The 16,066-nt window shown below is 41.8% G+C and overlaps 1 protein-coding gene across 3 annotated transcripts in view; it reads left to right on the forward strand.

The window, feature by feature from the left end:
• The window catches only part of MLO4 (Seven transmembrane MLO family protein), a 118,818-nt gene that overhangs the window by 12,312 nt on the left and 90,440 nt on the right, over positions 1-16,066 (forward strand). For all 3 annotated transcript variants that reach the window (XM_088888442.1, XM_088888444.1, XM_088888441.1), the window contains 2 exons: positions 10-84; positions 13,786-13,871. In XM_088888442.1, the coding sequence (XP_088744568.1) occupies positions 10-84; positions 13,786-13,871 (161 nt within the window). The remainder of the gene's footprint in view (positions 1-9; positions 85-13,785; positions 13,872-16,066) is intronic.

Genomic DNA, 16,066 nt, shown 5'->3' on the forward strand with positions numbered 1-16,066 from the left:
TTATTTCAGCTTTGCTTTCTACGCCAATTCTGGAGATCTATACAGAAGTCAGATTACATGGCATTGCGTTTGGGTTTCATAACAGTAAGCATCAACCTTTCCTTAATACCTTCTGTTTTATGCATAGTTTTTACTGAAGTTCCTTATAGGAAATGCCATTATCCTTTTCACATATATATGGAAGGCTTCTCAATTTACCCATTCAGCGGATGATTTGTTCAGAAATTGGAAGGAAATTGCAAGATCAGCTCCGGTTAAAGGCACATCCTTACCTTCTTGGATTCCTAGTGGGTTTTATCAAACTTAATTTTGATGGAAGAAGTAGCATGGGTAATCCGGGTCCATCAGGTATTGGGGGTGTCTTAAGAAATGAGGAGGGAGTGATAATTGCTCTCTTTTCGGGGCAATTGGAATGGGTGATTCCCTAAGAGCTGAGATTTCAGCTGTTATTGAAGGAACTCAAAGGGAAATTGAACTGAACATCACCAAATTGGTCATAGAGGGTGGCTCTAAGTTGGTAGTGGATTGGCTGAAAAATGGTACTGCTAATATTTGTAACTATAGCAATGAGAAGAGGAAATTCAATTGGTTAACCAAGAATATTGAGGTGAAGATGAGTTGGGTTAAAAGAAGTGCTAACTCCTTTGCTGATGGGTTAGCTAAACAAGGGGCAAATAGGGATTTTTTATTCTGGGCTATCTTGTAATTTTTTCTCTTGTCTTGTTGTTTTGGTTAGGTGAGATAAGAGAGTTTATCTCCCTTTTCTTGTACCATTGTATATTTTCTCTCTAATTTTAATGAAATATGTGAGTTATTGATCAGAAAAAAAAACCCATTAGGCTAGAAGACTCCTGAGAGGAAGTCATAGGAGCAGGTGGTTGAACATCATTACCAACTACAGCCAAGTGTGTATTGCCCTTCTTTCCTATCTTAAATTTTTTAGGGTTCAGTTGAGGATGAAGCTTCCAGCATTTGTCCTTGGTAAGTCTGGGCTTCTTGCAATATTCACAAACTACATCATTGACTTCTCAGTGATTATAGACTCTATTGCTTTGCTTGGGCTTAGAGGACATGAAAGAAGAATGTTCAATCATGGGAGATGTCACCTTGGCTGCTCTCCTACTCTCCTCACCCTGCACTAGGTAGTAGACAACAATAAGAGAAAACAATGTTTGCACTCGGGATGTATTGCCGAGTAAGGTCAAACTCAAAGTTTAACCCCACCAAGAAATAAAAAACGTTATTCTTAACATATTTCTTGTATTGCTCCCCATCTTCTGGATAATTCCACTCTATGGCCTCCAAATGATCCATTTCTTCCCACAGGAATTGTAAGGAGGAGAAGTGCATAGCTATAGTCCTTTCCCCTGATGCAAACTATAGGCCTCCCTGCAAAGTTGATAAATCCTAGCTGTGTTTTGGGATTGAGAATAGGTAGCCATGACCCTATCCCAAATATCCTTAGCATGGATAAGATCATGTAATTACAGGTTATATGTGGCTGCATGGAACAAACCAGCCACAACATTACCATCAGATTGTCTTCCTCTCATTTAGCAAACTTCAGGTATTGTGATTTAGGCTTGGTTTCTTTTTTGCTGATGAAAACCCAGTTTACCTCTTCCTCCAATTGTGAGCTTAGTAGACTAGGACCATTCCAAGAAGTTGGTTTCATCAATTTTCACAGTGCTTATCATGCCACTGGAAGTATCCACATTTCCTTGAAACACTCTGGGAACCAAGTGAACATCCTTAGAAGCCTCCATTTCTTAATGGGGAATAATTTTGAGAGTCACAAAGAGTTCCAATGCACCACCAATACACAACAAGGCCAAGGTAAAAGCCAACATAGCTAAGAAGCAATAACCACCCCCAAGGACAGTTTGGGCAGAACAATATAGGAAGAAGAAAAACCCCCAAAATATTTCTAAGGTTCAGAAAATTACAGGACCACTTCCTGTCTTCCTAGAAATATAAAATGAGTGAAATGAAATTGGTTTGAAGGAGAAACACTCAATTAAAGGCACTGAAATAGCTTCAACCTCAAATCTGAATTTTCTGTGAATTTCCTTTTGGAAAAATCATAACAAATCACAAAGGTTTTGCATGACTGTGAAACCTATCCCAAAAAAATCCCTCAATTCAGGGTGATTTGAATCATACCAGTTTCAAGGATGGTTGGCGCCACTTGTACGAAGACCAGCAGAATTCTCACCCTGAATCCAGATGTTGCTCTGATTACAAGTTGATCAATGTGAAGCTGAAAGAAGAAAAGAAAAGAAGAGAAGGGAGGAGAAGAAGAGAGAAGAGAAGAAGAGGGGAGTTACATATGGTGTGTCTGGTTACTGTTCACACCAGAAACATTGCTTTGATATTTTGCTGGAAAAGTACAAGTTTGCCCTTACTTGGGCACTCAAATACAAACAAAGGATAAAACCCAAAATGCCCTTACAATCATGTTTTATATAGACACCAATGGATGCCTATTTACTGTTTGTTAGCGTAGGGGTATTTCTGTCTTTATACCTAGATTAATGTTGCTGATCTGTAATGTTGTGTTGGAACCAGTGCTCCTAATTTAAATAAGGGCACATATGTCTTTTCAAATAATTTTAATAATATAAATACTGCCTGGCCGACTAGGAGAGGTTATGTTGAGTCTTCCAGTTCGAACCAGAATTTCTCCCTTCTCTCTTTCTCTCTTTCTCTCTTTCTTCCACCTTTCTCTTTCTACATAACTGATCTCAGACAAACAGAACTCTAAGGCAGAACCGAATTATAACATGGTATCAGAGCAACTTGAATCTGCCTAGATTTCTGCTTGCCTAGGTTTCTATTCTCTGCGCACCCTATCTAGGGTTTTTTCTCTTTTTTTCTGCATTCGATTGGAGATAAGGGAAGGGCTGAAAAGGAGTGATTGCCCTCTTCCCTTGGAGGTTTCTATGCCTCCAGTCAGGTTGTATGTGGTCGGTTGCTGTGATTTCTGAGATCGCCCTCTCCTAGTAGAGGAAGAATAGAGGGCCGAACTGTGTGTGCAGTGGCTGTCGTGTGTGGACTGATTTCCTGCTCGTATGATTGTTACTTCAGTGATAAGGTAAGAGATCTCAGTGCATGATATCTGTTATGGATTAAATAGGAAGTGTGTTTCAGACCATATGCTAGGGTTTTGGACAGTAATGTGCTAGGGTTTATGCTGGTTTCTTTGTGCATTTCGAAGGAAGAGATATGATCATATAGTGGTGAGATTTCAGGTAGTTGTAGGAGTAGGGTTTGTGGTGTAAAGAGCACACTTTTCAGCAACAACAAGTGCTGAAATCAGTGTGACAGGTGTGATCTAGGGTTTGTGGTGTAAAGAACACACATTTCAGCAACAATAAGTGCTGCAATCAGTGTGACAGGTGTGACCTAGTGGTGTGCAGTGTGCAGATCTCAGTGATAATAGAATTCAGCAAGTGTGCAGAATCAGTGATAACATAATGGGAGATAATAGTGATTATAAACCTAGTGTGATGGTGCCTACAGACTACCTGAATGTTCAGATGACCTCCATTAAACTAAATGGAGAGAATTATGTGCCTTGGGCTAAATCTGTCGAAGTCTTTCTGAAGGCAAAGAAGAAGGTAAAACACATAAGGGAGGAGAAACCCTCCTCTGACTCTCACGAGTATGAAGACTAGGAGCAAGAGGATGCTCAGATCATCACATGGTTGTGGAATAGTATGGAACCCAGGATTAGTGTGAACTTCATGTTTCTTGATACTGCCAAAGATGTGTAGGACCATGCAAAGAAATTGTATTCGGGGCAGGACAATACAACCAGAGTTTATCAGTTGTATCAAGAGTATTTTAACCTGCAACAGGGCAATCAGAGTCTTGAGGAGTACTATGCCAACATGAGAAACATACATAATGAGTTGAATGTCTATCATCCTCTCACTTCTGATGTCAAGATTCAGCAACAACAGAGAGAACAACTTGATGTGACTAGATTTTTGGTGGGACTAAAGTCTGAGTATGAACCAGTACGGGCTCAGATATTAGGAGGATCAGCTCTTCCCTCCTTAGAAGAGGTATTTGCTCGACTCCGGAGGATTTCTATCAGATCTACTGAGAACTCTAATATCTCAGATAGATTTGCCTTTGCTGTATCGAGAGGCCGTGGTGCTAGAGGTGGAGCTAGGGGAGCTTAGTCTGGCCGTGGTGGTGGTAGTGGTTCTGTGTATGGTCGAAGTGGCAATGGTGGGCTTACTCATAATCGTGGTGGTAGTCGTACTGGGGGCAGAGATTCAGGGGGAGCCCGTGGTAGAGGACGTGGCTCAGGCCCGAGGAAGTGCACTCATTGTGGTATGGATGGACATACCATCAATTATTGTTATGGTCTACATGGTCCACCCTCAACCTGGGCCAATCATGCCGTGACTGGTGATTCAAGTTCTAGCTTTAGACAGGAGAATCATTCATCTGATCAGATGCCTCCTACATCCATAGATGGTCCCGTGAAGGAGATGGTGAGTGTTCCCCGTGATGAATATGAGAGGTTTATCCAATCACAGTAGAACACGGCGACTTTCGCTCACTCAAGTATGGCTTGTCTGGCATCCACACCCAATCCCTGGATCATTGACTTTGGAGCCTCCGATCACATGACTGGAACTCTAGGTGTGTTTTCCTCCTTATCTCATTGCTCAACATCACAATCTGTCACCCTTGCTAATGGTTCCACATCCTCAATTTGTGGTGTTGGTAATGTTGACCTAGATCCTGTATCCCTCTCCTCAATTTTGTATGTTCCTAAATTGCCTTTTAATATTATGTTTGTTAGTAAGCTGACCAAATCACTTAACTGCTCCATTACCTTTTATCCTTCTATGTGTGTTTTTTAGGATCTCAAGACGGGGATGAAGATTGGTGGAGGGCATGAAGCAGGTGGACTGTATTATCTTGACGGTGGCGGTGGTAGAACTTCAACAGCTCTCCAGTCATCCCTTTCTCCTCTCCAGTGGCACTGCCGATTTGGTCATCCGTCGCTAAAAGTCTTGAAGTCCTTGGTTCCGTCCTTGAGTTAGCTTTCTGTTTTGGATTGTGAGTCGTGTCAGTTTCGGAAACACCATCGTGTTCCCTTTAGTTCTAGGGTTGATAACCGTGTGTCGAGTCCTTTTTCTTTAGTTCATTCAGATGTTTGGGGTCCCTATAAAGTGATGTCATATAATGGATACAGATATTTTGTCATTTTTGTGGATGATTTTTCAAGGATGATGTGGCTCTATTTAATGAAAGAAAGAAGTGAATTGTTTACCATTTTTCGGAAATTTTATGCTGAGATTCGTAACCAATTTGGTACCCACATCAAAGTTTTCCGTTCTGATAATGGCCGCGAATATTTATCCTCATCATTTCAGGAATACCTGAACCAACACGACATTATACATCAGACCTCGTGTACCTACACCCCACAACAAAACGGGGTGGCTGAGAGAAAGAATCGCCATCTCCTTGAAACAACAAGATCCCTCATGCATCACATGCATGTTCCCAAACCTTTTTAGAGTGATGCAGTGCTTACCTCTTGCTTTCTGATTAATCGGATGCCCACGTTCATCCTTGATGGTCATTCTCCGTTTCAGGTCTTGTTTCCCACTTTGTCTCTGTTTCCTCTTACGCCGAGAGTTTTTGGGTGTGTCTGTTTCGTCCATAATCTGGGTCCCGAGAATGACAAGTTCGATGCCCGTTCTCTCAAGTGCATCTTCCTTGGCTACTCTCGGACCCAGAAAGGGTATAGGTGTTACCATCCTGGTTCTCGACGGTCCTTTGTGTGTGTTGATGTCACATTCTTTGAGTCTACTCCGTTCTTTTTGGGGTCCGGTGATTCTTCTTCCTCCTTATCACCTCCTCCTCTTCCACTTCCCATTGTCGACCCTTCTTCCTTTGTTCCAGCCGTGACCAAACCCTTGCCTCCGGTGCCACCACCTGTTGAACGCCCACCTATCCGTTATGTGTATTCACATCGCCCACACGCACCAGCTACTACTCCTCTGGCTACATCTCCGTCGACGGATCCGACACCAGACCCGCACTCAACATCTGAGCTTGACCTACCCATTGCTTTGCGGAAAGGTAAACATACTTGCACCCTTCATCCCATTTCTAATTATGTTTCCCTTACCTTTCCGCTTCACATCGCCAGTTTGTCACCCTGTTATCATCAGTTGTTGTCCCTAAGGATGTCCAGGAAGCCCTTGCCTCTCTAGGGTGGTGCCGAGCCATGGAAGAAGAACTCTCAGCCCTTCATCATAATCATACTTGGGACCTCACTGCTCTTCCTCCTGGGAAGCAAGTTGTTGGTTGTAAATGGGTTTATACGGTTAAGTATCTGCCTGATGGTAGTGTTGAACGCCTGAAAGTGCGGTTGGTTGCTAAAGGGTACTCCCAAACCTATGGTATTGACTACACAGAGGCCTTCTCACTGCTTGCTAAGATAGGGTCAGTTCGTGTTGTGATCTCTCTTGTAGTCATGTATGAGTGGCCACTATATCAGCTTGATATCAAAAATGCTTTTCTACATGGTGACTTACTCAAGGAGGTCTACATGGAGCAACCTACAGGGTTTGTTGCTCAGGGGGAGGATGGTAAGGTGTGCAGACTAAGGAAGGCTATATATGGGCTTAAACAGTCTCCTCGAGCATGGTTTGGTAGGTTCAGTGAGGTGGTAAAGAAGTTTGGTATGAAATAGTGCAAAGTTGACCATTCTGTATTTAGTCATGACTCTTCGGAAGGAAAAATACTGTTGGTGGTGTATGTAGATGATATCGTTATTACTGGGAATGATAACATGGGTATTGACAGGCTGAAGACTTATCTGCAGGATCATTTTCAGACAAAGGATCTTAGTAAGCTGAAATATTTCTTGGGGATAGAGGTAGCGAGATCCAAGTATGGTATTAACCTGTGCCAGAGAAAATATGTGCTTGATTTGCTAGAGGAAACAGGCTTGTTGGGTGCTAAACCAGCTGAGACACCCATGGACACAAATACTAAGCTAAGCAGTGATATGGGTGAAGTGTTTGAAGACCCTGGCAGATACCGACGACTTGTGGGTAAACTGAACTACCTAACCATTACCAGACCAGACATCTCTTTTGCGGTTAGTGTGGTAAGCCAGTTCATGCAGAAACCTCTGATTCCTCATTGGAATGCAATTTTGAGAATTGTGAGGTATCTAAAAGGGGGTCCGGGTCGCTGACGCAGCGTGGAAGCAATGAGAACCAGAGCTGGCTATGCAAGCACTGGGCGTTCGCTAGCACCTAGCGAATAACACCGATTTCTCTAGGAGAGAGAAAAGGTGGCGAAAACTCAAAGAAGAGAACTCAAGAAAATCTGAAAATCTGAAGTATGAATTGATGAATAACTTTGGGAAAATAACAGTATTTATAATACATTTGGAAATTGTAAAAGAACTAGGAAATAATAACTAGGATAGATCTAAACATCTAATTTGATAGGATCGAACTCTCCTTGGTTTGATCTCCTCCGTCCGATCTCCCTAGGTGCATGGATCTTGGATTATCTTGCTAATCTTGGAAGAGTCTTGCTAATCCTGGATTCTTGGATCCCTTGCTTATCTTGAATTCTTGGATCTTAGTTAACTTATCCTTATCCTAGGAGCTGCCGCCCCTAGGGATGAGATGGGCCTTGTGATGGGCCTCCATCATTCTCCCCCACTTGGAGAGAACTCGACCCCGAGTCGTGATTAGGGTAGGCGAGTGTTATTTCCGGCAGGTACCGATGAAGGTCAGCAGCGTTGAAGGTCCTGGACATACCCATATGATCTGGCAAATCTACCACATAGGCATTGTCATTAATCTTCTTCACGATCTTATATGGACCATATTTCCGAGGCTTCAACTTGTTGTAAGTACCTATGGGAATCCTTTCCTTCCTTAAGAAGACCATAACCTCATCACCTACATCAAACACTTGAGGTCGGCGGTGCTTGTCCGCGGCCATCTTGTACTTGGCGTTGGATTGCTCTAGCTTCTGCTTCACGGCTTCTTGGACGGACTGGATTTGTTCTTCCATCTGTTCTGCTGAGATATTTGCGCTGGGTACTCTGGGTAGCTTCACTAAGTCCAGTGCATGGCTAGGGACCTTCATGTATACGATGGAGAATGGGGATCTGCCTGTAGAACTGTGCACTGCATTGTTATAGGCGAACTCAGCCTAGGCAATGGCGAAGTCTCACTGTTTTGGCCTTTCCCGGCATATGCTGCGGATTAAATTTCCTAAGGCCCGGTTTACACTTCTGTTTGTCCATCTGTCTGCGGATGGGCTGTACTGCTGAAATTAAGGGATGAATCAAACATCCTCCACAGGGTCATCCAAAAGTGACTGAGGAACCGTGTGTCACGATCTGAAGTGATGGTCTTGGGTACCCCATGTAAGCGAACAATCTCCCTGAAAAATAATTTGGCTGTTGCGGATGCATCTGCTGTTTTCTTGCATGGGAGGAAGTGAGCCATTTTTGAGAACCTATCAACCACCACGAAGACGGAGTCCATGTTCCTCTGGGTCTTTGGCAAGCCTAGCACAAAATCCATGGACAAGTCTTCCCATATAGCAGTAGGAACGGGTAGGGGCATGTAGAGACCTGTGTTCTGGGTTTGTCCCTTAGTTGTCTGACAAACATAGCACCTGCTTACGATGGTAGACACGTCCCTTCTTAATTTCAGCCAGTAATATCGCCCCTTAATGGCTTCTACTGTTTTGTCCCTTCCCAAGTGTCCTGCTAATCCACCCCCATGCAAATCCCTGATGATCTTTTCGCGGAGGGAGGTGCGAGGGATACACAGCTGCTCTCCTTTCATAAGGAACTCATCATAAATAAAGAAGTCCTCTGCTGGCTGGTTAGTCACACATTTCTCCCATACCTGTTGGAAGTCTCCATCCTGGGCATATAAGTCCTTTAGGCACTCAAAACCCACAATCTCAACGCTGAGGGTCTTGATGAGAGCTACACGCCTGCTAAGTGCATCAGCCACTTTATTTTGCTGTCCTGTCTTATACACAATTTTATATGGGAACTTGTCTAGGAAAGCAGACCATCTGGCATGTAAATCACTTCTTAATTGCTTTTGCCCACTAAGATATTTTAGGGCTTGATGGTCAGTGTAGAGAACAAATTCTTTTGCAATCAAATAGTGTTCCCATGTTTTCAGGGCTCTAACCACAGCATAAAACTCCTTGTCGTAAGTAGACCACTTTTTCCTGGCTTCACATAATTTTTCACTAAAGAAAGCAATGGGTCTTTTCTCTTGGGACAATACAGCCCCTATGTCAACTCCACTGGCATCACATTCAACTTCAAATAACTTATTAAAATCTGGCAAGGCAAGAACAGGAGCAGTACACAACTTTTCTTTTATGAGAGCAAAACTTTGCTCTTGTTCTTCTCCCCATTGAAATTTCCCCTTTTTCAAGCATTCAGTAATGGGAGCCATGATACTACTAAAATTCTTAATAAAGCGCCTATAAAAGGTTGCCAACCCATGAAATCGCCTGACATCTATGACAGTGGATGGGGTCGGCCACTCCCTAATGGCTTTCACCTTTTCCTCATCTACTTTCACACCATCCTTGCTTATAATAAATCCTAGGAATAATAAATTATCATTCATAAAGATGCATTTCTTCAAATTAGCATATAATTTATTTTCCCTCAATGTTTTCAGGACCTCCCTAATATGTCCCACATGCTCAGTGATAGATTTGCTGTATATCAAAATATCATCAAAATAGACTACCACAAATTTACCAATGAAGGGGCGCAATACCTGGTTCATTAGCCTCATGAAAGTGCTGGATGCGTTGGTTAGTCCAAAGGGCATGACTAACCACTCGAACAAGCCATCTCTAGTCTTGAAGGCTGTCTTCCATTCATCTCTGGGACGGATCCTGATTTGATGATATCCACTCTTGAGATCTATTTTTGAGAAAACTACAGCTCCGCTTAGTTGGTCCAGCATGTCGTCCAGCCTAGGAATGAGAAATTTGTACCCAATGGTAATCTTGTTAATGGCCCTGCTATCGACACACATTCTCCAACTGCCATCCTTCTTAGGTGTTAATAAGGCAGGTACTGCACAAGGACTCATGCTGATTTGAATGTGTCACTTTTTCAATAATTCTTCTACCTTTTCCCGTAAGATTTCATTCTCCTTAGGACTCATCCTGTAATGTGGGAGGTTAGGTAGACTAGCACCTGGAACAAAATCAATATGGTACTGTATATCTCTCATGGGAGGGAGTTCATTTGGTAACTCCTCTGGAACTACATCATTAAATTCATCCAGTAGTCCCTGTATTTCAGCTGGAATTGTATTTTCATTACTAACATCTTCTCCTTTTACTACTAACAAATGTATCTCATGAGTATCCTTACATTCGTTAACAAATTCAGCATGATGATGGGTGATGGTAAGGAAATTCTTTTCATGTGCCTTTGGAGTATTTGTAATATTTTTTTCTGCTATGGGTAACAAAGTATAACGTGTACCTTCTTTCTCAAGTTGGTAGGTATTCTTCCTACCCATGTGCCTTGCATCTGTATCAAATTGCTAAGGCCTCCCTAACAAAATATGGCAAGCATCCATATCTACAATATCACAATATGCTTCATCATGGTACTTACCAATTGAAAAGGTACCTTGCAGCGTTCTTCCACTCGTACGCCGCCTCCTTCCTTGATCCACCCAATTGTGTATGGGTTGGGATGTTTTTCAGGAATCAACTGTAATTGTTGGATGACATCCCTGCAAATAATATTTTCCTGGTTACCACTGTCAATAATTAAATTAAATAATTTTCCCTTGACAGTACATCTGGTACGAAATAATCTGTGCCTTTGAGAAGTATCCTTATTTTTCTGGGACAACATTAGTTTTCTTACCACACAAGTATACTCCTCATGTTCATATGGACCCTCTTCATCCTCCCCATCAGGTCCACAATATACTTCTTCCTCAATATCTTCTTCCTCCTCCCTTTCTACCATATTAACTGCCTTCCTCCTGGGACAGTCACTGAATCTATGTCCAACCTCATTACATTTAAAACATTTAATAGGAGCAGGCCTTGCATAAGAGTTACTGGGTTTAGGAGGATTGGAAGGATTACCTCGAGTATGTCCTCCTGTAGTAGCCTTACCGGCGTTACTTGTACTTGCCGGGTGAGAAGGTTGTACTACTGGGACAGATTTGTTCCTGTCGACAGTTGCCGGTCTATTGTCGCTCCCGCTGTACCGGCGATAATTATCACTGCATGCCTAGTCCTGGAACATTAATTCTGCTTTCAAGGCTAGGTTCCTTGCTTCCTGCACACTAAGAACCATTTGTACACCAATTTTGTCTCTGATGGACGGTCTCAAACCGCTTAGATAACGGGCTGCCTGCTGGTTATCACTTTCAGATAATTGGTTTCTTTCAGCTAATCTCAAAAATTCAGATGTATATTCGTTAACACTACGAGAACCCTGCGCACACCTCTGATAAGATTCAAACATATATTGTTCATAGTCAGGAGGTAAAAATCTACCTCTGATTAATTGTTTCATGCGCCTCCAGGTTCGAACAGGACCCCTTCCTTCTCTCATCCGGGTCTCTCTCATCCGTTCCCACCAAACAGATGCGCCTCCCTTTAATCGGAAAGCTACTAATTTTACCCTTCGTTCCTCTGGTATTTCCATGTAATCAAAGAACCTATCGACTTCTGTGATCCAATCCAAAAGTCCCTCTATACCAAGATCTCCACTAAAAGTAGGAATATCTACCTTGAGTTTAAATTCATCATTATTCCTACGAGGATTGAAATTACCTTGAGTGTGCCAATTTCTACCGTTTCTGTCGTTGCCGGGAAGAACTGGAGCACCACCAAATTCGAAATCATCATCACTGTCGTCGTCAAGAACTGGTCGTCGAGACGCAGTAGCGACGGGTGGTCTGTTGTGGTCGTCTCCTTCGATCTGCTGTGGATTTTCCCGGTTCCGTGGGATAACCTCCCGTAACAAGGTTTGCAGTTGTTCAGTCTCCTCTGCCAACTGCCATTCGATGTTACGTGTGGCTGTACGCTGCTCTTCGATTGCTCTCCAAACAGCTGGGAACCCCTGATCTCCGTCACGGGGTGGGTTGCGACTGCTACCGTCTTGGTTGGACATGACTGGGCGAATTCCCTGCTTTGATACCACCTGACGCAGCATGGAAGCAATGAGAACCGGAGCTGGCTATGCAAGCACTGGGCATTCGCTAGCACCTAGCGAATAACACCGATTTCTCTAGGAGAGAGAAAAGGTGGCGAAAACTCAAAGAAGAGAACTCAAGAAAATCTGAAAATCTAAAGTATGAATTGATGAATAACTTTGGGAAAATAGCAGTATTTATAATACATTTGGAACTTGTAAAAGAACTAGGAAATAATAACTAGGATAGATCTAAACATCTAATTTGATAGGATCGAACTCTCCTTGGTTTGATCTCCTCCGTCCGATCTCCCTAGGTGCATGGATCTTGGATTATCTTGCTAATCTTGATGCTTCTTGGAGTCTTTCTTGATAATCTTGGAAGAGTCTTGCATTATCTTGCTAATCTTGGAAGAGTCTTGCTAATCCTGGATTCTTGGATCCCTTGCTTATCTTGAATTCTTGGATCTTAGTTAACTTATCCTTATCCTAGGAGCTGCCGCCCCTAGGGATGAGATGGGCCTTGTGATGGGCCTCCATCAGTCGCGGTCTGATATACAAGAGTGGCGGAAAACTTGAAATAGAAGGGTATTCTGGTGCTGACTGGGCTGGTTCTATGTCTGATAGGCGGTCTACTACAGGCTATTGCACGTTTCTGGGAGGTAACCTGGTGACACGGAAAAGTAAGAAGCAGACGGTTGTGGCAAGAAGCAGTGTAGAAGCAGAATATAGGGCTATGGCGCACACCGCTTGTGAATTAGAGTGGCTAAGGAACCTTCTACAGGAAGTAGGGTGCAACATCAACACTCCAATGAAACTCTATTGTGATAATCAAGCTGCAGCTCATATCTCCTCTAATCCAGTGTTTCATGAAAGAACCAAGCACATTGAGGTTGACTGTCACTTTGTGAGGGAGAAGGTGCTGAATGGAGAGCTAGACACTACACATGTTAATACAGGAAATCAGTGGGCTGACTTATTTACAAAAGGCTTGAGTCGGGGAAGAGTGGACTACATATGTAACAAGCTGGGAGTATATGATATATACTCACCAGCTTGAGGGGGAGTGTTAGCGTAGGGGTATTTCTGTCTTTATACCTACTTTAATGTTGCTGATCTGTAATGTTGTGTTGGAACCAGTGCTCCTAACTTAAATAAGGGCACATATGTCTTTTCAATTAATTTTAATAATATAAATACTGCCTGGCCGACTGGGAGAGGTTATGTTGAGTCTTCCAGTTCGAACCAGAATTTCTCCCTTCTCTCTCTCTCTTTCTTCCACCTTTCTCTTTCTACATAACTGATCTCAGACATACAGAACTCTAAGGCAGAACCGAATTATAACACTGTTTAATAATTTTTTGAGTTTCTTCTATTTTCTGATACTATGTCATTATAGAAATTCAAAATTTACAGGACCTATGTACTGTTTTTCCCGAATATCATTTACATTTTTGGTAGACAAAGAACAGGTTTAGCCTTTCATATAGAAATATTATTACATTGCTTTTGTTTTTCTCATGGACTATTTTACTTAGACCTTCTATTCTGGTTTCCAGAATCACAGACTGCCACTTTCTTATGATTTTCATAAATACGTGGTCCGGAGCATGGAGGATGAATTTTATGGAATTTTAGGAATCAGGTAGATCCCTGTACCTTATTTGAACAAAGAAATATTATTGTTTAACTTCCAGAATCACCTATTACTTTCAGAGCTAATGGTATGAAATCCTTGGAGACTATGGTTGTTGGATCTAATGTAAGCATATTCACTGTTAATTCTTTACAAAAAAATATATATTCACTGTTAACACATGAGTTTTGTACGTTTGGTTGTTGATCATGGAGAGTGTAGATCGTCTGATCTTATCTACTATGTTGTTGCAAATATCCAACCAGAATATTTATTGTACATCCCAGTGTTACTCCTTTGTAATACATTTTCTTCCTGACATGTGACAATACTCTTCTTGCAGGAAACTTGTTTTTGTTTTCTACCCTTTGTATTGTTTGAGATTGATCTCATCTTGTCACCTTGGGCCTTGAGGTTATTGGTTTTGTACAAATTACTATAGCTTGTACTTTTGTCAGTTCCATCCTTAGGTTTGCCCAGATAAGAAAATTTTGAACTACATTGAAAGGTGATATACTAACCATACATATCTGAGAAGAAGCAGTTTCAAACATTTTTTCTAGAAAAAGGAATCTTTTGTGATTTTTATAGATCCTTATGTAAGTACATCTCTCATAAATCTCTGTAAACTGTTCATTCTATAGTGAAATTGTTCAAAGGAACTAGAACCGGTAAAATGGAACTGAACTGTATAACAAAATGCGCAAAAATCTATGACATTGTGTAACATGCAAGAAAATACAGATTAAGAAAATCTTATGACCCAAAAAGCAATTAAGAGTGAAACTTGGGCAGGCTCATGTTGAAGATTTGTTAAAATTTGAATTGGTCTAGCCCCTAATACTGTGTAAACTCTTAAAATCAGGTACTAGACTTGCACCCCTAAAAAATGTCCAACTAATGAAACATGCTAGAAAGTTATTTGTTCTACAGGAATTAGGGAGAACTTATTTTGGATCCCATTGTCAAAAGTCAGCTTTTCATGTTGAAACCATAACTTGGCCCATATAGATTGTTTATATGATCTCTAGATTTTATTTAATCTTGTATAAACTTTTGGAATTGATTTATAATCTTGGAGTTTTCTATGGATCAACATTTTCCCAACCACTTTCTTTGAAAACTTTACACCCATATCCCATCACATCAACCCCACAAAATGCCAACAAACCCAGAACAAAATACAGAATTCTGGGGATGAAGAATGGATGCTTAGACCCTACCCCAAGGGGCCTTTATATAGATGGTGAAATTAGAGTATTTACAGAGAGGCCCTTGAAGGCAACAGAATATAATTACAGAAAAGCCCTTGTAGGGCTGAAGAGAAAATAATAAAAGATACACCAGTCAGATACAATACAATAGGAACTATGGTAATATTGTACATCTGTGAGTTTCTTCACACTCCCCCTAAAACTGATGCAGAGGCATGACATCAGTTTGCTTACAAGAAATAAGTGTTTGGACCTCGTCATGACCTTGGTGAATGTTGACAGTTGTTTGTGTATTCAGGTTTAGTACCATAAGGGTACTGTTGTAATTTCTCTTCTGTTTATATTGTTCGACTGGACTAGTATAAACAATAAATTAATTCATTCGCCCCCCATGTTCTGGAGGGCTTTCAGTCACTCAACTCACCTCTCTTCTCTCTTCTCCTCTCCTCTCTTCACTTGCTCTTGCTCAACATGGTATCAGAGCAAGTCGTCCAGGCCTGAAGGGTGATGTCAAGCTAACTGCTGTTGCATCCAGTGCTGTCTCCAATCGAACTCCTAATCTGGTGAAATCAGTTCAACCCAGAAGTTACAGAGTCTTTTCGTCTTCCAGCCCAGAAGTTGCTTCTCTTGTCTGCTCGACTGTAGAGAGGCTATTGTTTGAGGTTTGTAGAGGGTGTTCTGTCTTCAGAAAGGCTATCATCTGAAACTAAAAGAAGTATTGGTCATCTTCTGTTCGGCTGCCTATTGTTTGAGGATTCGTAGAAGGAGTTCTGGTTTATAGGGAGACTATCATCTGAAACTAAAAGAGGTACTATCATCCTTGTCTGTTCGGCTGCCTATTGTTTGATGAACTGTTCGGCTGCCCTACTGTTGTCTGTTCGATTGCCTATTGTTTGATGAACTGTTCGGCTGCCCTACTGTTAAGTGACTGTATTCCTTAACATAGTAACTGTATTCAAACTTTTTTTTTATTGGTATTGTGGACTGTTG

This window comes from Nelumbo nucifera, chromosome 5, assembly GCF_055504915.1.
Source record: "Nelumbo nucifera cultivar China Antique chromosome 5, China Antique-T2T, whole genome shotgun sequence".
Classification (NCBI taxonomy): Eukaryota; Viridiplantae; Streptophyta; class Magnoliopsida; order Proteales; family Nelumbonaceae; genus Nelumbo; species Nelumbo nucifera.